At 33.5% G+C, this 20,442-nt stretch overlaps 3 protein-coding genes across 3 annotated transcripts; 1 reads left to right on the top strand and 2 right to left on the bottom strand.

Moving 5' to 3' along the window:
• Window positions 1-3,002: 3,002 nt before the first annotated feature.
• On the bottom strand, window positions 3,003-4,071 carry LOC8266740 (heavy metal-associated isoprenylated plant protein 47). Its single transcript, XM_002532992.3, has 3 exons — window positions 3,829-4,071; window positions 3,593-3,671; window positions 3,003-3,431 (listed from the first exon to the last, which is right to left on the bottom strand). Exons 1-3 carry the CDS (start codon window positions 3,832-3,834, stop codon window positions 3,157-3,159), a joined length of 360 nt encoding a protein of 119 aa, XP_002533038.1. The 5' UTR covers window positions 3,835-4,071; the 3' UTR covers window positions 3,003-3,156.
• A 4,646-nt stretch (window positions 4,072-8,717) lies between these two features.
• Window positions 8,718-9,937, top strand: LOC112536879. Its single transcript, XM_025159777.2, has one exon. The coding sequence runs from the start codon at window positions 9,296-9,298 to the stop codon at window positions 9,668-9,670; it is 375 nt and encodes a 124-aa protein (XP_025015545.1). The 5' UTR covers window positions 8,718-9,295; the 3' UTR covers window positions 9,671-9,937.
• On the bottom strand, window positions 9,817-19,565 carry LOC8266738 (putative DUF21 domain-containing protein At3g13070, chloroplastic). Its single transcript, XM_025159776.2, has 14 exons — window positions 18,615-19,565; window positions 17,344-17,441; window positions 17,155-17,248; window positions 16,494-16,571; window positions 16,277-16,380; window positions 15,672-15,753; window positions 15,238-15,377; window positions 15,080-15,158; window positions 14,894-14,957; window positions 14,110-14,201; window positions 13,324-13,389; window positions 12,208-12,324; window positions 11,303-11,482; window positions 9,817-10,082 (listed from the first exon to the last, which is right to left on the bottom strand). Exons 1-14 carry the CDS (start codon window positions 19,194-19,196, stop codon window positions 9,828-9,830), a joined length of 2,031 nt encoding a protein of 676 aa, XP_025015544.1. The 5' UTR covers window positions 19,197-19,565; the 3' UTR covers window positions 9,817-9,827.
• Between the last annotated feature and the right edge of the window lie 877 nt (window positions 19,566-20,442).

Below are 20,442 nucleotides of genomic sequence, written 5' to 3'. Positions count from 1 at the left end.
GCGGTACAATGAACACTGAAGGTGTTTCTTCCACAATTGATGAACTAATGAGTCAAGTCACAAGAATGATAAGCAAACATGCTGGAATCTTAGTTGACTGATCGCTGTTACCAGTGTATTGCTTATGAAAATTAAAGAAGGCTTGAATTTAGGGGTTCTTATCTTTCTTTTCTACTCAAGAAGGACCACGGAGCTAGAATATCAAGTCATGCTTAGAGAGTTACCAGACTGTGCAGCAGCAGGACTTGCTAAAACTATTTGTACTGGGCGAAACAAGTGACCTGAGCTTTGAGAAGAAGAGTGTAGTGGAGCTTTGGATAGGTGAAGAGATGGTCAAAGATGCAGCAAGAGGTGTTGCTCAAGTCGTACTTGATGTACTGCATGATGGGTTTTGTCTTCAATGCGTTTGGTCCAGCAAAGGATGCTCAAATTTGCTGGGTTAGCCTGATTTTGGGAATTAATATTGAAGAATTGAAGCAGTTCTGCTATTATTATAACTGAACCTTTTGATTTAAATAGTGTTGCAGTTTTATCTCCTTGATGAAGAACAGGGAGAGGAAAACTTGTTGTGCATAAGCACTTGAAAGGTATTCCAGATGCCGTGCTTCGCTTCTGCAATATTACTATCAACTAGATGGAGCAATTGGTATAAATCAAAGAGCTGCATTTGACAGAATTATTGAACATATTACTTCCCATAGTATCCATTGCTTAGCTTTTGCTTATGAAGAAGTTGTGGTGGAAGAAGAAAAAATTGAAGCAACATAAAGAAGCAAAGGAAAGATCCAAATACACATCCGATGTGAGATGGACCTTATTAGGCATTGTGGTGGGTTCAAGAATCCATATTCACTGAAGCCGAAAGCGTCACTGCAAGCCTAGCATAATGCTGGTGTTGGCATCAAATTACTACTTGATGAAGATAGAGACATAATTGCTGTCAACACTGGAATTATCAGGCCTGGAGATGATGTAGAAAAGGCTGTTGTTCAAGCAGCAGAATTCCGAGAATTCTTATACCAAGAACACGAAAGTATGATGGATCATTTCGAAGTGATGGTAAACTTTACACCATTTGACAAGCTACTCATGGTATATTGCTTGAAGTTAGAACTTTGATGTAGTAGCAGTCATCAGAGATGATAAAATGGATTTCCCATCATGTAAAAAAGCAGATGTTGGACTTGTCTTTACCAGTGGAGGTGAAAATGAGGGTAGCAGTGAGAATTCTGATCATGACATTGTTGTATTGGATAGAAAGTTCCTCAACTGTTACTTCTAGTTTAAGGAGAGGAAGGCATGTGTTTAGCAACATGCAAAAATATGTTCACTTACACCTCGCGGCCATGATTGTTGCACTTACATTAAATGTAGCAGCAGGGATTTCATGCGTATATGAGCTCTTTTCACCCCTACAGGTTTTGTGGGTTAGCCTAATTGGTGACACCCTTGGTGCCTTTGCTCTGGCAATTGATATACCTAACCAGATTACATTAACTACGCCTCTAATCCATGATGCTGGTTCATCACTCACAACCAGAATTACTTCAAAAGATGTTAATTGTTTCAAGTTTCTTATCAAGTAACCATTTTACCAGTATTGTGTTTTAAAGGAAAGGCCGTATTCAATGTCGATCGGCAGGCAGTGGTAAATGCTATGATCTTCAGCAGTCTCTCTCTACGCCAGACTTCTCTGATGCTGAATGCTAGACACATTGGGAAGACTAAAATTTTTGAGAATCTTCATAAGAATTGTTGGTTTTCGTGGGCGGTGGTAGCCATGGTTCTTTTACAGGTTATTTTCGTGGAAGTTCTCTCATGTTTCAATCCTGAGGCTGTTCTAGACCTCTGCAAAAATGGTTCAAAGATCTGGTTGAAAATATCATTATACGGATCTAGTTCAACAAGGAATCAATAAAAATTTAATTACCGAGCTTAAATTAATATTCCTCAAAAACAACTAAAAGAATAATTCTGGTTAGTTTCGAGTGAACTTTTTACATATTTTCTTTTTCCAACAACTACTAGTATAAAGATCTCAGCATGTGCAGAAGTGTACGTGCATAAGAAAGAACCCAGGAAATTGGTAGTGTTATAGTTAACCATGCGAATGCTTTTGACGTATTATTATATCTGTAAAGCACTCAATTTCACAGGTATTAAATTAAGTCATAATTTAGTTGATTTCATTTTGCTATGAAGATGGAGCCATTAATTTGTCCGCAAGTATGGGAAGTATTTCTGAGTTCTCCCTTCAATAATTCTTGAGTTAAAATAGTAACAGAAAAGAAGACTTTGTGTCTTTGGGCCTTTGTTTTTATGAATCAATGTATTGTAAGAATTACATGATAAAGGATTAAATCCTTTACTATTAATACTCAGAAAACCAATTTCATTTGTCATACATACAGCACTTGTTTCTTCTCATATTATTTTCTTTAAATTAAATTATCCGCAATTGGTTAAGAAATATTATTTTTGGATAAATTACTGAGCTGGTACCAATATTATGTATCATATTTTAAATTAATACCAATATTTTAATTTGAATCTAATTGGTACCTAAACTACACGAGAGTACATCAATTTAAGACAGTTTTTCAATTTCTAGGCTATTGATGCTGATTTGACAATCTGAGAAAGTATATTTTATTTGATTTTCCAACTCAGCTTGCGCCATGTCATTAGGAGAAGTTAAAGAGTGACACCCGCTGGCTGATTGGACTAACTTTTATGACATGACACATGTTGAGGTAGTGAATCAAAAAAAATATACCTCATCAGGTTGCCAAATCAATATCAATTGGCCGAAAATTGGAGAACTGCCGTAAATTGATATACTTTTGAATAATTTGGATACCAGTTAGAATCAAATTAAAGTATTGATATTAATTTGAAATATGATCGAAATGACCGGTAACAGCTAGGCAATTTACCCATTATTTTCTTTCGCTCCTTTCTTCTACTATTCTTAGATAAATTCTTATAGTAAGACTTGGAAGTTTTTCAGAACACAAGCAAAGGTAAATGTTATTACGTCCAACAAACCTACAACTATTTCCAACTCCCTCCCTATATATGTCCTTACAGAAAATTAAACTAAGCACCATTAATTATTTCTACAATTAAAAGGAAAAAAGACATTAAAATTTATCTTCACATGATTGTGCAAGGTGATGGGTTCGGATCATAAACCACATTAACCAATTCACAACGAGGTGGTCCTCCATGGCAACAAGGTGTTGGAGTTGGTTTCTTTTCAACATTTTGCTTTTGCTGATCAGGCTTTGGCTTCACCTCTTCTACAGTTACTATTTCTGCATAGTTTATCTTTTTCCGAAGAGCCTTGGTCAAGCATGCCGCATCAACCATTTCTCCGATCACCACCAGCTTATCTTTGTCATCTCCTTCTAATGCCACTGAATTTACTCCTGTAATCATTAAAACAAAAACAAAAATTAATTAATATATATATATATATGTAGATAAGCTTATTACGTCAGTTGAATATTTTACATAAAGCCTATACTTTTATTACAAGTAACAGAAAGAAATCAAAAAAAAAGTACGTATAGAAAGTTCAATAGGGTACCATCTGCCACGGCAGCTGTTTGCATTGCCTTGGTTCGGCATTTCTCACAACAAGTTGATACCTTGATGACTATCTTTTTCTGCAGAATTTGGACATAACATCATGTTATATATGTATAGATGACAAGGCTGTCATAATTATACTAATTATTAGTAATTTCCAACAACAACAAAAACTCAAAGAAGAAAACCAAGAACTATATCTATATACGTTCTTATGAAAAATAATACACTCACCTTCATATCTTTCCTGGACGAAAGCTAATAGATGGTTTTGTAGAGTGAGTAATGAGAAGGAAGAACAGCACATTTGCCTCTTTATATATAGTGCAATCTGCACATGGTCTGGAAATAACTGTGTATCGCTATTGTGCATGGAATTTTGACGATCCACTTTCTATGGGTTCAACACATATTGCCGCTTAATTAATTTATAGCAAACTAATTAAATAAACAGTTTACAATTTAGCTTAGACTTTGAACTTAATGATCGTTTACTATGTGATTACAAGTCCATGTTTATTCGAGTAATAGTCCAGTATTAATAGCAAACGCACTTAAGTCAATGGCAGTGGTGACTCAGTAAGCAATCACATGTTCATTTAATTTGAGGCTTTGCTTAATTAATCAGATAATATCTTGCTCATGTGTTCACATCTGTATTAGTTCATTTTATATGTCTTAAATACATATACCTAATCCTTGAATATCAATAGCATGTAACAACTTTATTTTATTTTTATTTCTTTTAAGGAAGAAAGAAAGGCAGGTAACCTTCTTTCATGCTTTGCAGGAGAAAGTCGTTGACAATTTGCAAATTAAAATGGCAACTACCTCTTTCTATATATAAAGTCAATATGGCAGGAATATGCAACTGTCTTTGTATTTCCAAGGCTAAGAGCATGTTTGCGTTTACTGCAAGAAAATTAAGACAATCATAGCTACCATTGAGCTTTTCTTATACATAAATTGAGAAAAGGTAATGATAGCCATATGCAACTAAAACAATTGCTGTAATGATGTTCAATGATGCAAAAAACAGTTAAACTCTGAATATAAAATAGATTGTATTGTGAAATGCACGTTTCAAAAATAGTGAAATTAGCCTTCAAATATGAAATATATATTCCATTTAAGATGGACTCTTATAATATAAGGTTATATGGCGTGATATAATAAAATATAATATTATATAATAATTGATCTATTTATAATGGAATCATAATTTTTGTTTTAATATCTAATTTATATATAATACACTTCTTTTGAAATAGTTATGATAATTGGTGACTGGAATCCAGTGGCCATCCACCAATGATAGCAGTAATGGGTGGTTTATGGTGGTTGAAATTATATTAAAAAAATAGAAATAAATATATTATAAATAATTAATGATTATATATATTTTATGCGTTGAGGATATTATATTTTTGTTATTATAATGCATATATAAAGTAATAAAGTATGTAATAGTGATATTGTTACATATTTGATTGTGTTCTACAAATAAGATTGTAAATGAATTGAGTCGAGCTGGGTTTTAATAAGTTTGAGTGTGATTTTGTTACTATTTTGTATGAACTCAAACCGAATTTGATTCAACATTAAGAATTGAGCTTACGTCGAACTTGACTCATTAAAATTTATTTAGAATTTATTTGTCAAATTTAATTTAAATTTTTTAGTTCTATTAATTTATTAATAATATATTTTATTTTATCTATTGAATTGATTAATTTTAAATATTTAATTTTTAATACAAATTAAATTATAATTTAATAATAAAATTAGAAATATTTAGTTCATATAAATTGATAAATAAATAAATATAATAAAATATTTAAAATAAAAAGATATTTTAAATTATTTACGACCTTAAACACAAATCTATTAATTAGTTAGTTTATAAATAAGCTTATAAGTCTGTTAATAAACTAGCCCACGAGTTAGTGAATTGAGTATTGACAAATTTGAGTTTAGTTTGTTAATACTTATTAGTTTTTATTAATAAATTTGAATAAATTTTTATCAATTTTTAATAATTTACAAAAGGTTTAGTATGTTTACAGCTCTAATGGTAGCGATGGAATTATATGTTATTTCTATAAACTATTTAAAAAATAAGCTGGGAGAAATTTAAAGTCTTGATTTGAGGTAGATATATTTGATGAAGATAGATTTTCTTCTGTAAAAATTAATGAATAAATTAAATTTGAGGTATAATTGATGACTACACTAAAATTGGGCCAAAAAGGTTGTACCATTTACAACTATTATAGCTCTTTATAAGTTTAATATCAAAGAATTGACTTATAAAAATATAAGTTTCTCACCATAGCTATATATGTGGGATAATAATCAGTCTTTCTGAAACACTCACTTCTATACAACAAGAAGCAACCATATAAAGGCATCATGGCAGAAACTAGAAAGAGCTTCCCCACTTTCATATGGCAACACCAAGAAAATACTAATTGCTAGGTCCATATATATACATATATGCAAATTCATCACGAGGAGTACTAGTTGGGTATCATATACAAGCTCCCTTTAAAATATGGATCAAGCTAAAAAGTGCCATTTATATCTAGTATACAAAAATATAAATGAATATTCATTTTGATCCACAGAAAACCACTGACACAGTATGTCCTGACTGATTGGAACTTTGCCAATTGGCAATGATTACAAAATACACAACAACAAGGCATGGACTTGACAATAATGGTTTTCATCAATTGTTGTTATGCCTGATCAATGCCAATACCTTCCTGACGGGAATTTTCCTTACTAAGTAATCTCTGGAGAAAATGAGGGACAGAGATAATGTATATAATCTTGGTTTTGTTTGGAAATATAAGATGATTGAGGGTGAGAAAGTAAGGATTTCCTTTACTTGAGGTGCATATGTGTACTTTGAGGTTTTACAAACAAAATGGTTATGATGATCAAGTGAAAGGAGACTGCAATAGACATATTCAATTGTGCCAATTTTTTTTTTAATATTTTGTGTGAAGCTGCTTTGCTTGTGTGCAGTGGTGTTACAAATTAAACCCTTAGTTTCTCTTTTCATCACTATCACTGTGCTACTATTTAGGCTCTGCTTACTGTCTCTTCTCTTGGTCACATTGCGATTATTGTATTGTCTGAATTGAGAGATTTTTAAATTCATAAATATAAATAGTGAAATCAATAGAATTTAAGGATCTTACTCTTTGAGTTTGAATATAAAATTCATGGATTCATAGGAATAATTTTAGTATAATAAGAAATAATCAATCATTCATTAAAAATGACAGATTTTGCAGTTTTTCATTTTATAATTCAAAGTTAAAATCTTTAAAAATAAAAAACAAATTTAAAAGACGATAAATTTGTCAAAATTCTTAATGCAAAAGGTGCCTATATTATTAGTTATTACCTATTGAAAGTAACAATTGCTACTAATTCATGTGCAAAAGACATTCCTTAATATATATTAATTCCCCTTAAGAAAATATTTCTCCCTGACCGTTAAAATTCTTAAATTTTTTCTATATATGTTATTTGTTTTTTCTTTTTGAATTCAAACTTCTGGCGCAGCCTCTCAATCTGATATGTCCTTTTAAGTAAAACAAAAGGAAAAGGCCTTGAAATCTTAGCACTTCTTTAACACGTGAAGAAAAACCAGTCCTCAGTGTTCTTCATCATCTTTAGATTTTTCTTTTCTAGCTAATTTGGAAATCAATTGATCATGGAATAGGGAAGGTAGGTCCATGTTTGATGCTGATGATTATCTTTAGGGTTGCAGATCATTGGCTGTTTCCTATCAACTTGTATATATACAGAAAGAAAAAAGAGCTAAAGTCATCTCGAATTGATTTAAAATAAAAATAAAAATGAGAACCCTATTTTTGCTTCACTCTCCTTCCCATTTCCATCATTCTTGAATTGGGTGCCGAAATACAAATCAATCTGATGCTTTCTGCTAACAACTCATTGCAAATGTTGAAACATTGTAAAGCCAGCTATACTTTTTTTCCTCTTGCTAAATTCCATTTAGAGTATAGACAACTTTCATGGTTTCTTGATTTTTATTTTTAACTTCGAAAGGCTAAAAAATCTTAAGCGGAGAAACTAATACATATGGTGAATATGAAGACAGTCCACATTGTTACTTAACTTGGGGCTACACTTGTTTGCACTCAAGAGTTTGAATGGGTCAGATAGAAATGTCAACATACTATATTGTGAAAATCGATCTGTACTAGTGACTACTTTGTGAAGAGTGGTTAGTGTAAAGATAAATATATAAGTTTAACAAGTAATAGAGGTGGCTAAATTCAACTATTTAATCTATCACTTGGAGTAGCCATGAGAAACGACTTCCTGTTTGGGATTATTGTTGGGTGTTTTTTATTTTTATTTTTATTTTTATTAACTGTTTATTTCGAAAAAATTAGTTTTCAGAATTCAAATGTATAAATATGCAGTCTTAAGTGTATTGATTGTCAAGAAAAAGGAAGAAAAAGACTGAAAATCTCTTGAAGTAGCCTAACAAGGTACTTGTTTAGCATAGTGAGGGACCATAGATATAGAGGAAGGAGATATTCTTCTTCTTTTTTTGGTGTGTATAAACTTTGATAAGCAAAGTTGGTGATCTTGTATGAAGAATTCTTTTATTCTTTACATTTATGCATTGTGCTTAACAACTTGGGGATTAATAATTGAGGGAGGAATGTGTGTCAGTGAAACACACAGTGTATAATTGAAAAGTATGACCCATGTACTTTTACTTTTTTTATAAGAACACAGGCATGAAGGTGAAGACATTCCTAGGTGTAGGGTAGGTTCCTTTTATATAAGCACGCGCCCAATGGTAAGTTTAAACTGGAAGTAACTGATACAAGCAGTAGTGGGTGCCATTTGCCATGAGCAAAGATCCAAGCAACAACAGCCATACAATACAATACATGTATCCAATATCTCCAACTCTTCTCCCTTCATGCCACTTCTATCCAACAACTTTAAGACAAAACAGAAAAAATGGGGGGGCTTTTGCCACTCTTTTGGTGGAGGAGGAGAGTCCTTTAGTGGGTTCACTTTCTCTCTTTCCTATGGGATGATTATTAAATCCAAAATATATTCTTTTTTTAAGAAAAAGAAAACATCAATATCAAAAGTTATTCTCTGTTGCAACCCTTGTCCTGTCTCCATATCTTTACTTCCAACTTTCTTATTTGCACTTCACACAAAGGTGAAAAGAGAATGTTCAAAGCTTTAAAAAGAAATATATAAAAAGAAAAGAAAAGAAAAGATCCCATCAAATAAGGCACATCTTCTCCAAAGCTATAGCAAGCTCATGGGGACAAGCCGACAGAGCATCACCTATCCTTTTATTCCTCTTTTAAAACCATTCCAAGAACTACCTTCCACTCTATTTTGGATTTTCTTTCCTGCCCTTTTATACTTATGAGGTCCTTTGGCCTCTATCCTCACTTCCACCAACCCGGACTTAGTAGGTTTGCCACACAACCTTGCCTTCTTGGACTTAGTGACTCAGCTGCCGATTCTACTTTTGCTTTGACATCATCCAGAATCTATCTATTTGAGGGCTGTTATTTGAGTGCCCATCCTACAAACATGCCCTATATATAAGGAATACACAAATCCAAGGCCTCACCAAAAGATCACTCCTATCACTCTCCTTCGCAGACAACCATCCATGGGTAGGCAAAACTGTGATCCCACCAGCATCCATTCCTCCATTGCCCTTCTACAAGAGAGGTTTAGGCAGTTGGAGCGTGCTAAGGAGATGAGGCAGCAAAGGGAGCTGCTACGGCTGTTCTCTGAAGCAGAGCAAGTCAAACCACCCAAAGCTTTTGAGCAATCTAGGCCCTTTTTTCACTCTGAATTGGTCCTTCCACTTGGGCAACCACTCCAAGACAGCCTCTACCTCCAGCCAAACATGCAGAATAGGCATGCTGAACTCCAGATCAATGAGACTCCAAATTCGGTGGATTTATGGTCCAAAAACACTGTCATGCACATTACAAATAACTTTGATGAATCAGATGTTGATACCTCACTTCATCTCTGAAAAAAATTTTACAATGTTAGCATCTCCCGCATTCTTGTTCTTTTGTTTTGTTTCTCAAGTCCTTTTCACTGCTTTAATGGAGCTGTAAAAATAGATAGATAGATATAGAGAGGAGAGAGAGAGAGAGAGAGAGAGAGAGAGAAAGAGAGAGAGACAACTACTGTCTACCAGGACTCTCATTGTCATCTTCATGTTCAGCTATTACATTGGAATCAGACAGACCATGCTCTGGTCTCTTTTGGAATGAATCCTCATCATATTCAGTAACATCTGACTCTTCATCACTGCTCCACCTCCTCTTCATGATTTTGGGAACAAGGCGAGTTACTTCTTTGGCCTCCATCATTTCGTCACCATTGTTTATCTGCTCAAATCGAACAGCACTGACTTTTCTGGCATTTCCAGCCAATATCTGCAGCAAGGAAAATATATCACATATATTGATTGTAACAGCTAACCACAAAATATCCTTTGTGGGCCCTTATTATCCGTTAGCTCCATAAAAGAGATTAGCAACAAGTCAACCGATTTACTCCATATTATATTACCATTTGAGGTCACAAAAAATGCACTGTTACAATTACCAAGAAATTTTATACATAAGTAGGTTTTAAGTGTATTAAACAGTGTGCCTTGTCAATCTGCTTGATCCACCAACTGCACAAGTGAAGTGCAACAATGCAATTAAGTTAATGGGGGACAGGGTGAAGAATTGTCCAAGAACAGACTTGATGTTACTGTATACTGGCTCAACTCATTTTACCAGTACCAGATGGGGTTGGCTACATGAATCTTTTTTCTTCCACCTTTTTAGGATGAAACTTCATGTAATCCCCTTTGTTATAAAATCAAGCAGCCCAAATTACTATGAAAGAACAGTTGAATTGCTGCCAATATTACTTAGTTGGACATGTCATAATTATAAAGTGCAACCTTCTATTGTTGAACAGGTTTATCAAGCAAACAACTTATATTGAAACAGCAAGATCAAATGTCACTTTATGCAACTGTTAGTTCCTTCCGATTTACACAAGATAGTTCTATATCTTTTGAGGTTTTTCCTAACATTTCTAGTTTGCACTATCAAGCTAGTATATCCTTGGTGAAACTCATAAATTAAATAAATACGTTGAACATAGAAAAATCCTTGTAAGAATCTTGGCCTGCCCAAAACACGGGCGAAAATGGAACATACAACTAGGCCAAAACACTGAAGCCTAGATTAATCTGATAGGAAGGGAATTGGGCTTCTGATTTCTGGACCACTTTTGCCTCTTCAATCCCACAGACATGTGATTAATTGCACGACCTTGACAAGCCTATTGCATGACACTTGACATCCTAAGACAGCTTTTAGCTAGTATAGTTTACAGTTAGCTATGCACAAAACTTAACAAACATGACAATATCTGTAGAAAAAATACAGCAGCAGAAGTAGCTGCACAGATATGGCACATGAACCTAGAGAAAATAGATCAAAACAGCAGGGAACGAAGGGCAATCAATTCCAAGAACATATGAACTTTTACTTAGACCCAAAACACAAATTCTTTCTTAGTACCACTTTATGTACATTTGTTTGTGCAGTGAAGCCTCCACAAAGTACACAAAGCAAGATGATTCAAAACATACCTCAAGTTTATATATCTGATGCTTATCATTCTGATCTTGTCGATCAGATTTGCCTTCAGTTTGTTCATCATCTTCTTCTTGATTTTCCTTTTCAAGGATTACTTTGATAGTCTCGCCTGTCCTTGGGATATATCCAAACGCCTCACATATAAACCCTGATACTGTCTCATATTGATGTCCCTGTAAAGGAAGATGATAGAGAATATTACTCATGATGAGATTCAAGAATTTAATGGCCACTTCTGCACAAATAGTTTATTCGAAATACTAGTAACTAAATCTCATAAACAAATTAAAAGCTTTCGTGATGATCCCACATCAGAAAGACTGGAATTTAGAGCCGTCAGTATGCAGATAAACCCACCATTGAAGTGACAAATCTGTATATTTGTCCAATAAATAGTCAGGGTCATAATGTAATACATGCTTCATAATAAACAAAGAGAGGTACTAGTTTCAATGCACAGAGAATATAGCAACTACGCTACACTAAGCCACACTGCAAGCTTTGCAGGTTGGAGCCTTTTTTTGATTACTAATTCCCGAGAATTCTACTTTGTGTTGATTTGTAGATGTATCAATAACATCAGATTGCAGTAGATCAATAATATTTCAATTTACATATAAGTGAAGAAATGCATAATATCTGCTCCCTTTTCTGGGGGAAAAGAATTACTAAGTGAGTAATTAATCATAAGCAAGAATGAATTATTTTTTTTCCCAGTAAACGATTACCATCTTATTATTAGTATTCTGCATCGATGTGTTCTTTTGAGTATCAACAAAAGAAAAATATCAGATGAGGCAGTTATGAGAAAATCAGTTTGAGTAATAATTACTATATTATGCATCAGGGGCTTCAGTATTAGCACAAGCATGGAGTTTCCATTCTCTAAAAAACATACCTCCGGCATTTTGATATTTAGGTCTTCAGAAAGTTGATCAATAGATGTATTAGCATCAACATCATATATCCCCTCTGCTCGCATTACAACATAGCCGGTTTTCTTCTGTATCTCCTCCTATTGCAAAAGAAATGATATTCTTTCAATTATGACAGCAAACATATGTATTCATGCTGGTACAAAGCATAGCTGGAAAAAACTGCTGCACCAAAAAAGCCAGCCAGCTTTGACACCTATTACAACCTCCATGGATACTTGAAGTTTCTTGTTTCACCAACTAGTTTATTGACAAACATCCATTGGAATCTTATTGGAATCATACTTCCTATTAAACAGCCATACAAATACTATTTGCCTCATTAATGGGCTATGCAAATCTTCTATAACCATAGACAAAAACATTTATGCACTCTACACATATAATCAGATTACGACAGCAAATAATAAATACTGAAGAATGCAACATGTCATCTGAAGATCCAGATTAGTACGACTTCTTGCAGAGACTTATAATAATCTCAGCTTGTCACTGCTGAAACTTCAATATATATTGTCACCCTACATAACTTATTATCTAGTAAATATGGAATAGCAAGAATTTAAACTAAAAGAACTTGACCGCAAACAGAAGAAAGAAGGAACAATCTCCTGTTCCGCAGCTGAATACCGCCAACATCTTGGCAAGGACTTGAGTATTAGAGTCTATATTATCAGTCCTGATAAATATTGAGCCTAGACCAAACAAATATAGACTTTCAAAGGATAAGAACCCAGTCCCATCTAAAAGAAATCAAGGGTAACAGATAAACTGAAGTATTTCTTGTCATTCAGCTGTTATGAAAGTAAAATTAAGGTATCAGGTAAAGTTATGACCTTCTCTGTCTCATCTTTTATGGCCCATATCTCTCTGAGATATGAATCATAATTACTGCATTATACAAATTTTTACTCCCATCAGGAAGAGATAATAATTGGCATTGCAAAGAAATCACATAGCCATCAGAATTATTCTCAAAAAAGAAACATAACCATCATAACACAATCAGAGAGAGTAAAAGAGGCACAACTTAATGTGAGGTAATTAAAATTGTATAGAAAGGGTGTTTTCAGCCTTACTTTTGAATCATTTTCATCGAAGATTTCTCCAACAATCTCCTCAACGACGTCTTCCAGGGTTACTATCTTTTGTCCACAGAAATAACAAAACAAAAAGTAAGATAATATGAACAGTAAATGCAAGATAAGCACAATTTTGAATAAAATTGTTAATGCATCTAAACTTCAACATCAATAGACAAATAACTAATACTATGATATTTAGCTGAGCGTTCAACCACAAGGAAATTCTAAATAATATCAATGATAAACTTACATCTCCTAAAATTGTTGAGTTAAACATATTGGACTGGCATCAGGTACCAAGATTATGATTAGCAATAGCATATGGAGGATAGACTTTGTATGCCCAGAAATGGCCGGTCCATTTGCCTAAATAAAACATATTTTTAATCTAAGTCGTGGGTTTCAGACTTCCAGGAACATGGATATTCTTAAATAGGAAAGTTATCTCCTAAACATGAAGATTTGGAATCAAAAAACTCTTATCAATTTCTAGTTATTACTTCATGTAGCTACTTAGGTACCTAACTAAAGCATATTTCTATAACAAATCCATTCAAAAACTATTTCCTGCAATGATTAGAACCAAAAATTTCACCTTTAAAAATAATAAGATAGCTAAACTTCAACTTACCAAATAAAGGACCTAGTAATTACTAAAAGTAACAAGGTTGGAACAGGTGAATAAAACACTGTATATCACCAATGAACTTCTCTACCATCAAAATGTAAATACACTAATACAGTTTTGAATTAGGAGGACTGGTTAGGGTTTGTACATACCCCAATAGTTCCACCATATTCATTAAGGACAACAGCCATGTGGACCTTTCTAATGCGGAACTCTCTAAGAAGATTCCAGACTGACATTGAATCTGCAGGACCAAGAAAATGTATTCACTAAAACTTATATGAAAGAAACCAATTAAACAAATAGAAAAAGTTTTTCAGATAAAATTAAAAACAAAGGACATCTTTCCGTGGTAACATAAAGGTGTGAACATCTTCTAAGCACTTTAGCAGGGGGATAAAGCCATCTTTAACACTTCTCTAGAACACCATCTTAAACCTCACTTCCAGGTGCCTTCCAAAAGAGGATCATATCTTTGTTCCATGACAATAAATTAATCTTTTACCAAATTTGCAAGAAAATGCACATTGTAGGACCATATAATCTTCAATTGAACTTAAAGAAGAAATTTATTTCAATTAGCCAGTTCCATGCCAAGTTACATCATATTAAATCAATTTTTCAATTTCAATTAGCCGTCTGATAGCAAGTCTAAATGAATATCGAAAAAAAACATATAGCAAATTCAGGCAAGAGATCTAATCTAAACAACATGTGCATTTCAAAAGATTTATGAACTTTGGAGCCACTGAGACAAGTCTGTCTTCCAGTTGCTGATGTGAGTCAGCAATTGAGAAACTACCTAAATTTGAGCTAATTGAATGGAGGATGATCTAAGATTCCAAGCTTATATTCAAAGTTGAAATAGAAAGAAAATATTACAGACTATATACCACTCAAAAGTACATAATCACAGATTGCAGAATGAAAGATTACCAGGCACGAAGTATGCAGGTTTGTGAGCCATGTCTCCGACAGTCGTACTTTCTAGTAGCTCACCCTTCAAAATGAAATAGATTATAATTCTGCACACTATGTGATTATTGAGTAGTGTATACAACCAATAAACAAAGTCATAGCAATTTTAAAGAGGGAAGAATAGAAGTAGAAAAATTGCCTGACCTTCTGAGCATAATCTAGCAGATCCATGGCATATGCAATACCCATAATATTGTCCACACGCTGCTCAAAAACAGGAACCCTATAAACAAGTCCACAAAAGTCTTAGCAAGTTGCTGAGTTAAATGCTCAAGTTATAAAAGTAATACGGATGAAATTACCTTGAATATTGATGAGTCACCCACAGCTGATGAAAATCAACAAGAGTTGCACTGGCATCAATTGCAACTACATCAACAAGAGGTGTCATCACCTCTCTAACATGTGTATCCTTGATCTCTAGCACATTCTCAATCATATCCTGGTACAAGATATGAAATATTAGAGCACCTTAACCACAACAAGTAGAAGCAAAAGACACTTCCAACATTTTAAGGAGTTCCCTAGAAAGGCTTAAATGTAATTACATAGACATGGCAGACCTATTATGACTACAGAAACCAAAGGCTCTAGTGGAATTGGATGCAAAGTTCAATAACAAGAAGGTAAAAGTAAACCATCACAAAAAAAAAAAAATCGAAGTTCTGATGTAACTTCTGTATCCTAAAAAAGAAGGAAGTGCTTCAGGAAAATCATAAAGAGATTATCATAGTACCTGTTCTTCCTCCTCTATTGCTCCACTCAATTCTGCCCCCCGCAACATCAACTTCAACTCATCTTCAGTAACGTATGGCTCACTGGCAAAGAAGAAATTACAAAAATATGAAGAAACAAGGAAATACTAGTTCAGAAAGCATTCAGTGAAGTGACTTTCAGAAGCATCTATTTAAAAAATAAATAAAAAAATACCAGCACAAGACTCATGTAAGGAACATAAAGGCGGAAAAAAAGAATGAAAAAGAAAAGGAAGCCATACAGAACAAGATGCATGAACGAAGAAATCAGATTGCTAGTCTGTTCATTACCTGTTATTTGAAACACTCGAGCAAGTGATAGAAATTAATAACTATGGCATCTCGAATTGCAGTTTCATAATGCTATTACAATCTTCAATTGTTAAGGACTAAACAGAAAATATTTACAAGTGGCTAAACAAGAATCAGACAAAAAATTTGGAAAGAAAAAGTACGGATAAATTAGAAAAGAGTATACTACACACACACACACACACACACACACACACACAACAAGAAGTTAAATAGCTTCCATATAAAGATTGCAAGTGACAAGAAAGATTCAAGAAGTTTAAGATTGATTAACCTTCTCCCTTTTAAACCAAGCATCTTTAGCATTCCCATTGACAAATACGTGACAATTCTTCCAACAGGATATAAGACCAAGGAAAGCCAAGCAACTGGTCTGACCTAAAGACATTACAAACAACATTGGCATGTAGCATTAAGATCACCCAGTGCACAGAAGAGCTATAGAACTGCATAAAGCATGAAGCAAACAAGTGTAGCACAAATTGACTTACCACAAATCTAGCAACCTCTGTGGCATTGTGAACAGCTATACTTTTGGGAGTGATTTCAGTAAGCAACAATATCGCAACCTAAATTCATTTGAAGATAACAAAGAGATGATTAGGAAAACTTTGCAATACAAAAGATATGGATGTCTTAGAGTGTGACAAAGGGATCTAAGCATTACCTAGATGCATTCTCTATTACTCTTTGCCATGTCATTTTCTATGCAAATTCCTAAGGAATTAAGGACATTAAGAGCGCCTATCATTATATTTCACTCTCTAAAATTGCAATCTTACATAATTATAGTTAAAGAGCAATATGTTCAGGGACAGAAGTCCTAACATAAAGTTGATTCTCTTGCTCAAAGTAGCTTTAACGATCCTTCTCATTCCTCTCTACCACTTACCACCTTACCTCAAAAGGATAAAAAATAACTTAAGGAAAACAAATAAAGAGATTCTTTTATATCTGTAAATTATCCACTTGAGTTCTAAATAGGATTCAATACTAGCTGCAAGGAAAGACCCATTAACTCATGTTGTAGGAATTCATGTTAGGCGAAGAGTTAGACACCAAGAAAGTCCTTGCATCATTGGGCATCATATCTAATTCAACATGAATTAATTCATACACACAGAGACACAGCACAGAGAAACTTGTACTTACAGTCATTACTCCTGTGGCTGCAGTAACACCAGCTTCACCAAATATTGCTGTGGCTGCATCCGTGACTAATGCAGTTGCTCCAATGTTAACCACACTACGCACATAAATAGAATTTAAAATAAGAAATCATTTTTCAAACTTGAGCAGAAAGCTGGAATGAATAGGGTACCAGGAAAAGAAGGGCATTACGTTGTGCCAATAAGAATAGTTGTTAGAAACCGTGTAATGTCACCGCGAAGCATTTTGAAGACACCATCATCAGGCTCCTTTTCAGCCAGCTCTCGGACCTGACAGATTTATATTGGATTATCAATTAATCAGACAACAGTTGTCAAAGAGATTAAAAAAGAGAGAGAACATATGTGAACATGAGTGCCCAACCTGAATTTCTACAAAACAAGAGGTTACAATAAGGTATTTAATGTTTAAAATCCATCAATTGGAATATAGTCACAAGCAATGCATAGTAAGCCTAAAGCTCATCAAGACTTTGAGTATTTAGAGTAACAAAAAAGTACACCTAATAAAATTGTAAAGCTGTTGAAGTCAATTTTATGTGTTGAAGTTTGAATTCAATAAATAATCATTCTGTTCACCAAAAAATATTACAAGAAAATTCAAAGCCAAGATTAATAAAAAAAAAAAATACTATCCACTGAACAAACTGTAGGACCTCGATCGTTCTTTTTTTTCTTTTCTAGACACTAAAGTTTCAGTAGACATCATGCAGAATAAATTTATACATAATCTGTTCGCCACAAAATAATACAGGAAAATTCGAAACCAGGATTAATAACTGCCATTGAACAAACTGTAAAACCTTGATCCTTCTTTTTCTTTTTCTTTTTTTTGCTCTAAAGTCTCAGTAGACATCATGCACAATAATTTATTATGTCTACCAACTATATCAACAAATGAGTTATTCTCATTTTCTCCCTCTTTCTCTTTTCCCATTGTCAAAAAACCCAGAAAACATAAACCGAAAGAGTATATATGAGAGGAAGTCTGGCAGTTAGGCAAGGGTTTTAGTTAACCCATGTGATATGTTGACTGAATTAGTTAGAGTCTTGTTGACTAAGATAGAAGTATGTTTACTAGTTAGTTACAGCTTTACTTGTACTCGGTGTAAATATTGTCATGAGCTTTACTTGGTTGTACATAGCTGCTTAGCTTAGCATATATATGTAGCAGGCTCTTATCTTTCTTAAGTTAATGAAGAATATATTTTTTCCAGCTCTCTTCTTCATATCTTAGAGTTGTGATAGTATATTAGCTCAATAAATAGGATAATGATGAAGCGCCAAGTTTCTTCGCATTGCTACTTTTGGCTTTTCAATTTTATGTATTCATGTCTTCACAGTCATCATAATACTTATTATGCATAAGATTAATCCAACTTAAGACTCATAAACATTTACTAAATACAAAAATCAACCAAATTTTGAAGTAGAAGTCCATACCTTCCACGGCCATAGTGTGGTAATGGAGGTCTCAGCCATAGAAAAAAATGCTGATAAACCCAGAAGAGCAGCCAATACCAAACCTTGCTCTTTGAAAACTGTAAGAAGCTGAGAAAGCTTAGGCCACGCATTCCTCAATAGCAATATGCTCTGCCCAATAACACCATACCCAGCATTCACTACACCTTCAGCTGCAAGTACTCTTTTAGACCCCAACATCAAAATCCCACACATCATCGCACCCAAAATGAGACCACCTTTACTCAGCAATCTTATTAAGTTTAAATTCACACCAGCAGCTACATTTTCTTTAATATCCAGATCACCATTAACTTCGTTTAATGATTTTGATTGAGCTCTAACATCAAAAATTCTTTTTTTACTAGAAGCTGAAATACGAAGTGGTCTAAAATCGTAAAAGTTTGCAACTTTTGATAAATTATAAGATGGGTATTGATAATTCTTACGAAAAACCTTGACTTGAATCTTAGAAACTCGATTATATCGCAAGAAAGATGAGGATTTTGTACCAGAAATGAAAAAAGGCCGACCCAGAGATGAAGATTCGCATGCAATTTCCATTAGTGAAACTCACTCCAAAACCCAAAATTTTCACTCAAAGGATTGACGAGTGTGTACAATTGCAGTGCATTTTGTTGGAATTGGAATTGGAATCGAAAAATGATTAAAATTGACACTTATCGAGGAACAGTAAATTTAAACTATGTAAAGAGTCAAAGTTAGAATATTTAGAGAACACTAAAGGAAGTGAAAATGGGGATCTAAAGGGTGATAAGTGGAGGGTGGACCTGTAGAGGGAAAGATTTTGATATATTCATTGAAGAACATTTGTCGGGTTTGGTTTGGTGATGGTGGCGACTTGGACGGCTTTTTGGCTGCGTCAAGAGTTGGTTTGTTTGGTGAAACACTGAACTGAAGGTGAAGATTTTAACCGACCAAGTGGCAGCCTATTCGAACTTACCTTTTTATCCTCCAGGATTTTCATAAAATATACACGGTATATATATTTTAATAAAATTAAATCATTCTATTTTTATCCCTGCTGTTATTGTTTTAAATATATTTATAAGATTTAATTAATATTAATCCGAATATGTATAACTATAATTTAATGAAAGATATAATTACTAATGTATTATATAATTTATTAACTAAATAATAATTATATTTATGAGTTAATGTGAAAATATAAGTAATTATTTGATAAGATTAAGAATTTTTATCTAATTAAAATAATAATTTATTAATTAATATAATATTTTTATAAAATAATAGTCTAATTAAAAGATGAAATAGTCCTTGACCTCTTGCCAATTGATTTGTTATCAGATGACTTATTTAAATGTAAATAGCAGGAAGAAAGAAAGTTCTATGAAAAAAGAACGGTTCAATTTGATCTTATCCAATATAGAATTAGAATACAGGTGTAGGCTAAGTCAATCGATGGGTAGTCTCGATCCTCTTGAAAATACCAGTGTAAGTGAAGACCCGATTCTAAATGATACAGATAAAAATACCCGTAGTTGGAGTAATAGTGACAACTCTAATTACAGTAATGTTGATCGTTTAGTCGGCGTTAGAGACATTCAAAATTTCGGCGCTAATGAAACTTTTTTAATTAGGGATAATAATAGAGACAGTTATTCTATATATTTTGATATTGAAAATCAAGTTTTTGAGATTAACACTGATCATTCTTTTCCCAGTGAATTAGAAAGTTATTTTTATAGTTATTGGAATTCTAGTTCTCTGAATAATGGGTCTTGGAGTAGCGATTCCTACTATGATCATTATATGTATGATACTA

Source organism: Ricinus communis, chromosome 9, assembly GCF_019578655.1.
Source record: "Ricinus communis isolate WT05 ecotype wild-type chromosome 9, ASM1957865v1, whole genome shotgun sequence".
Taxonomy (NCBI): Eukaryota; Viridiplantae; Streptophyta; class Magnoliopsida; order Malpighiales; family Euphorbiaceae; genus Ricinus; species Ricinus communis.
Note: the sequence above shows the minus strand (reverse complement) of the source record. Positions and strands in the feature narration are given on the sequence as shown.

Bases quoted from the DNA above. Each gene is read 5' to 3' on its own strand.
- LOC8266740 (XM_002532992.3), bottom strand. The intron at 3,432-3,592 runs GTACCCTATTGA...TAATGATTACAG, and splicing joins AACAGCTGCCGTGGCAGATG to GAGTAAATTCAGTGGCATTA.
- LOC112536879 (XM_025159777.2), top strand. From the start codon at position 9,296: ATGGGTAGGCAAAACTGTGATCCCACCAGCATCCATTCCTCCATTGCC.
- LOC8266738 (XM_025159776.2), bottom strand. From the start codon at position 19,196: ATGGAAATTGCATGCGAATCTTCATCTCTGGGTCGGCCTTTTTTCATT. The intron at 17,249-17,343 runs GTAATGCCCTTC...TTATGTGCGTAG, and splicing joins ACTATTCTTATTGGCACAAC to TGTGGTTAACATTGGAGCAA. The intron at 12,325-13,323 runs GTAAGGCTGAAA...CTTTTGCAATAG, and splicing joins TCGATGAAAATGATTCAAAA to GAGGAGATACAGAAGAAAAC.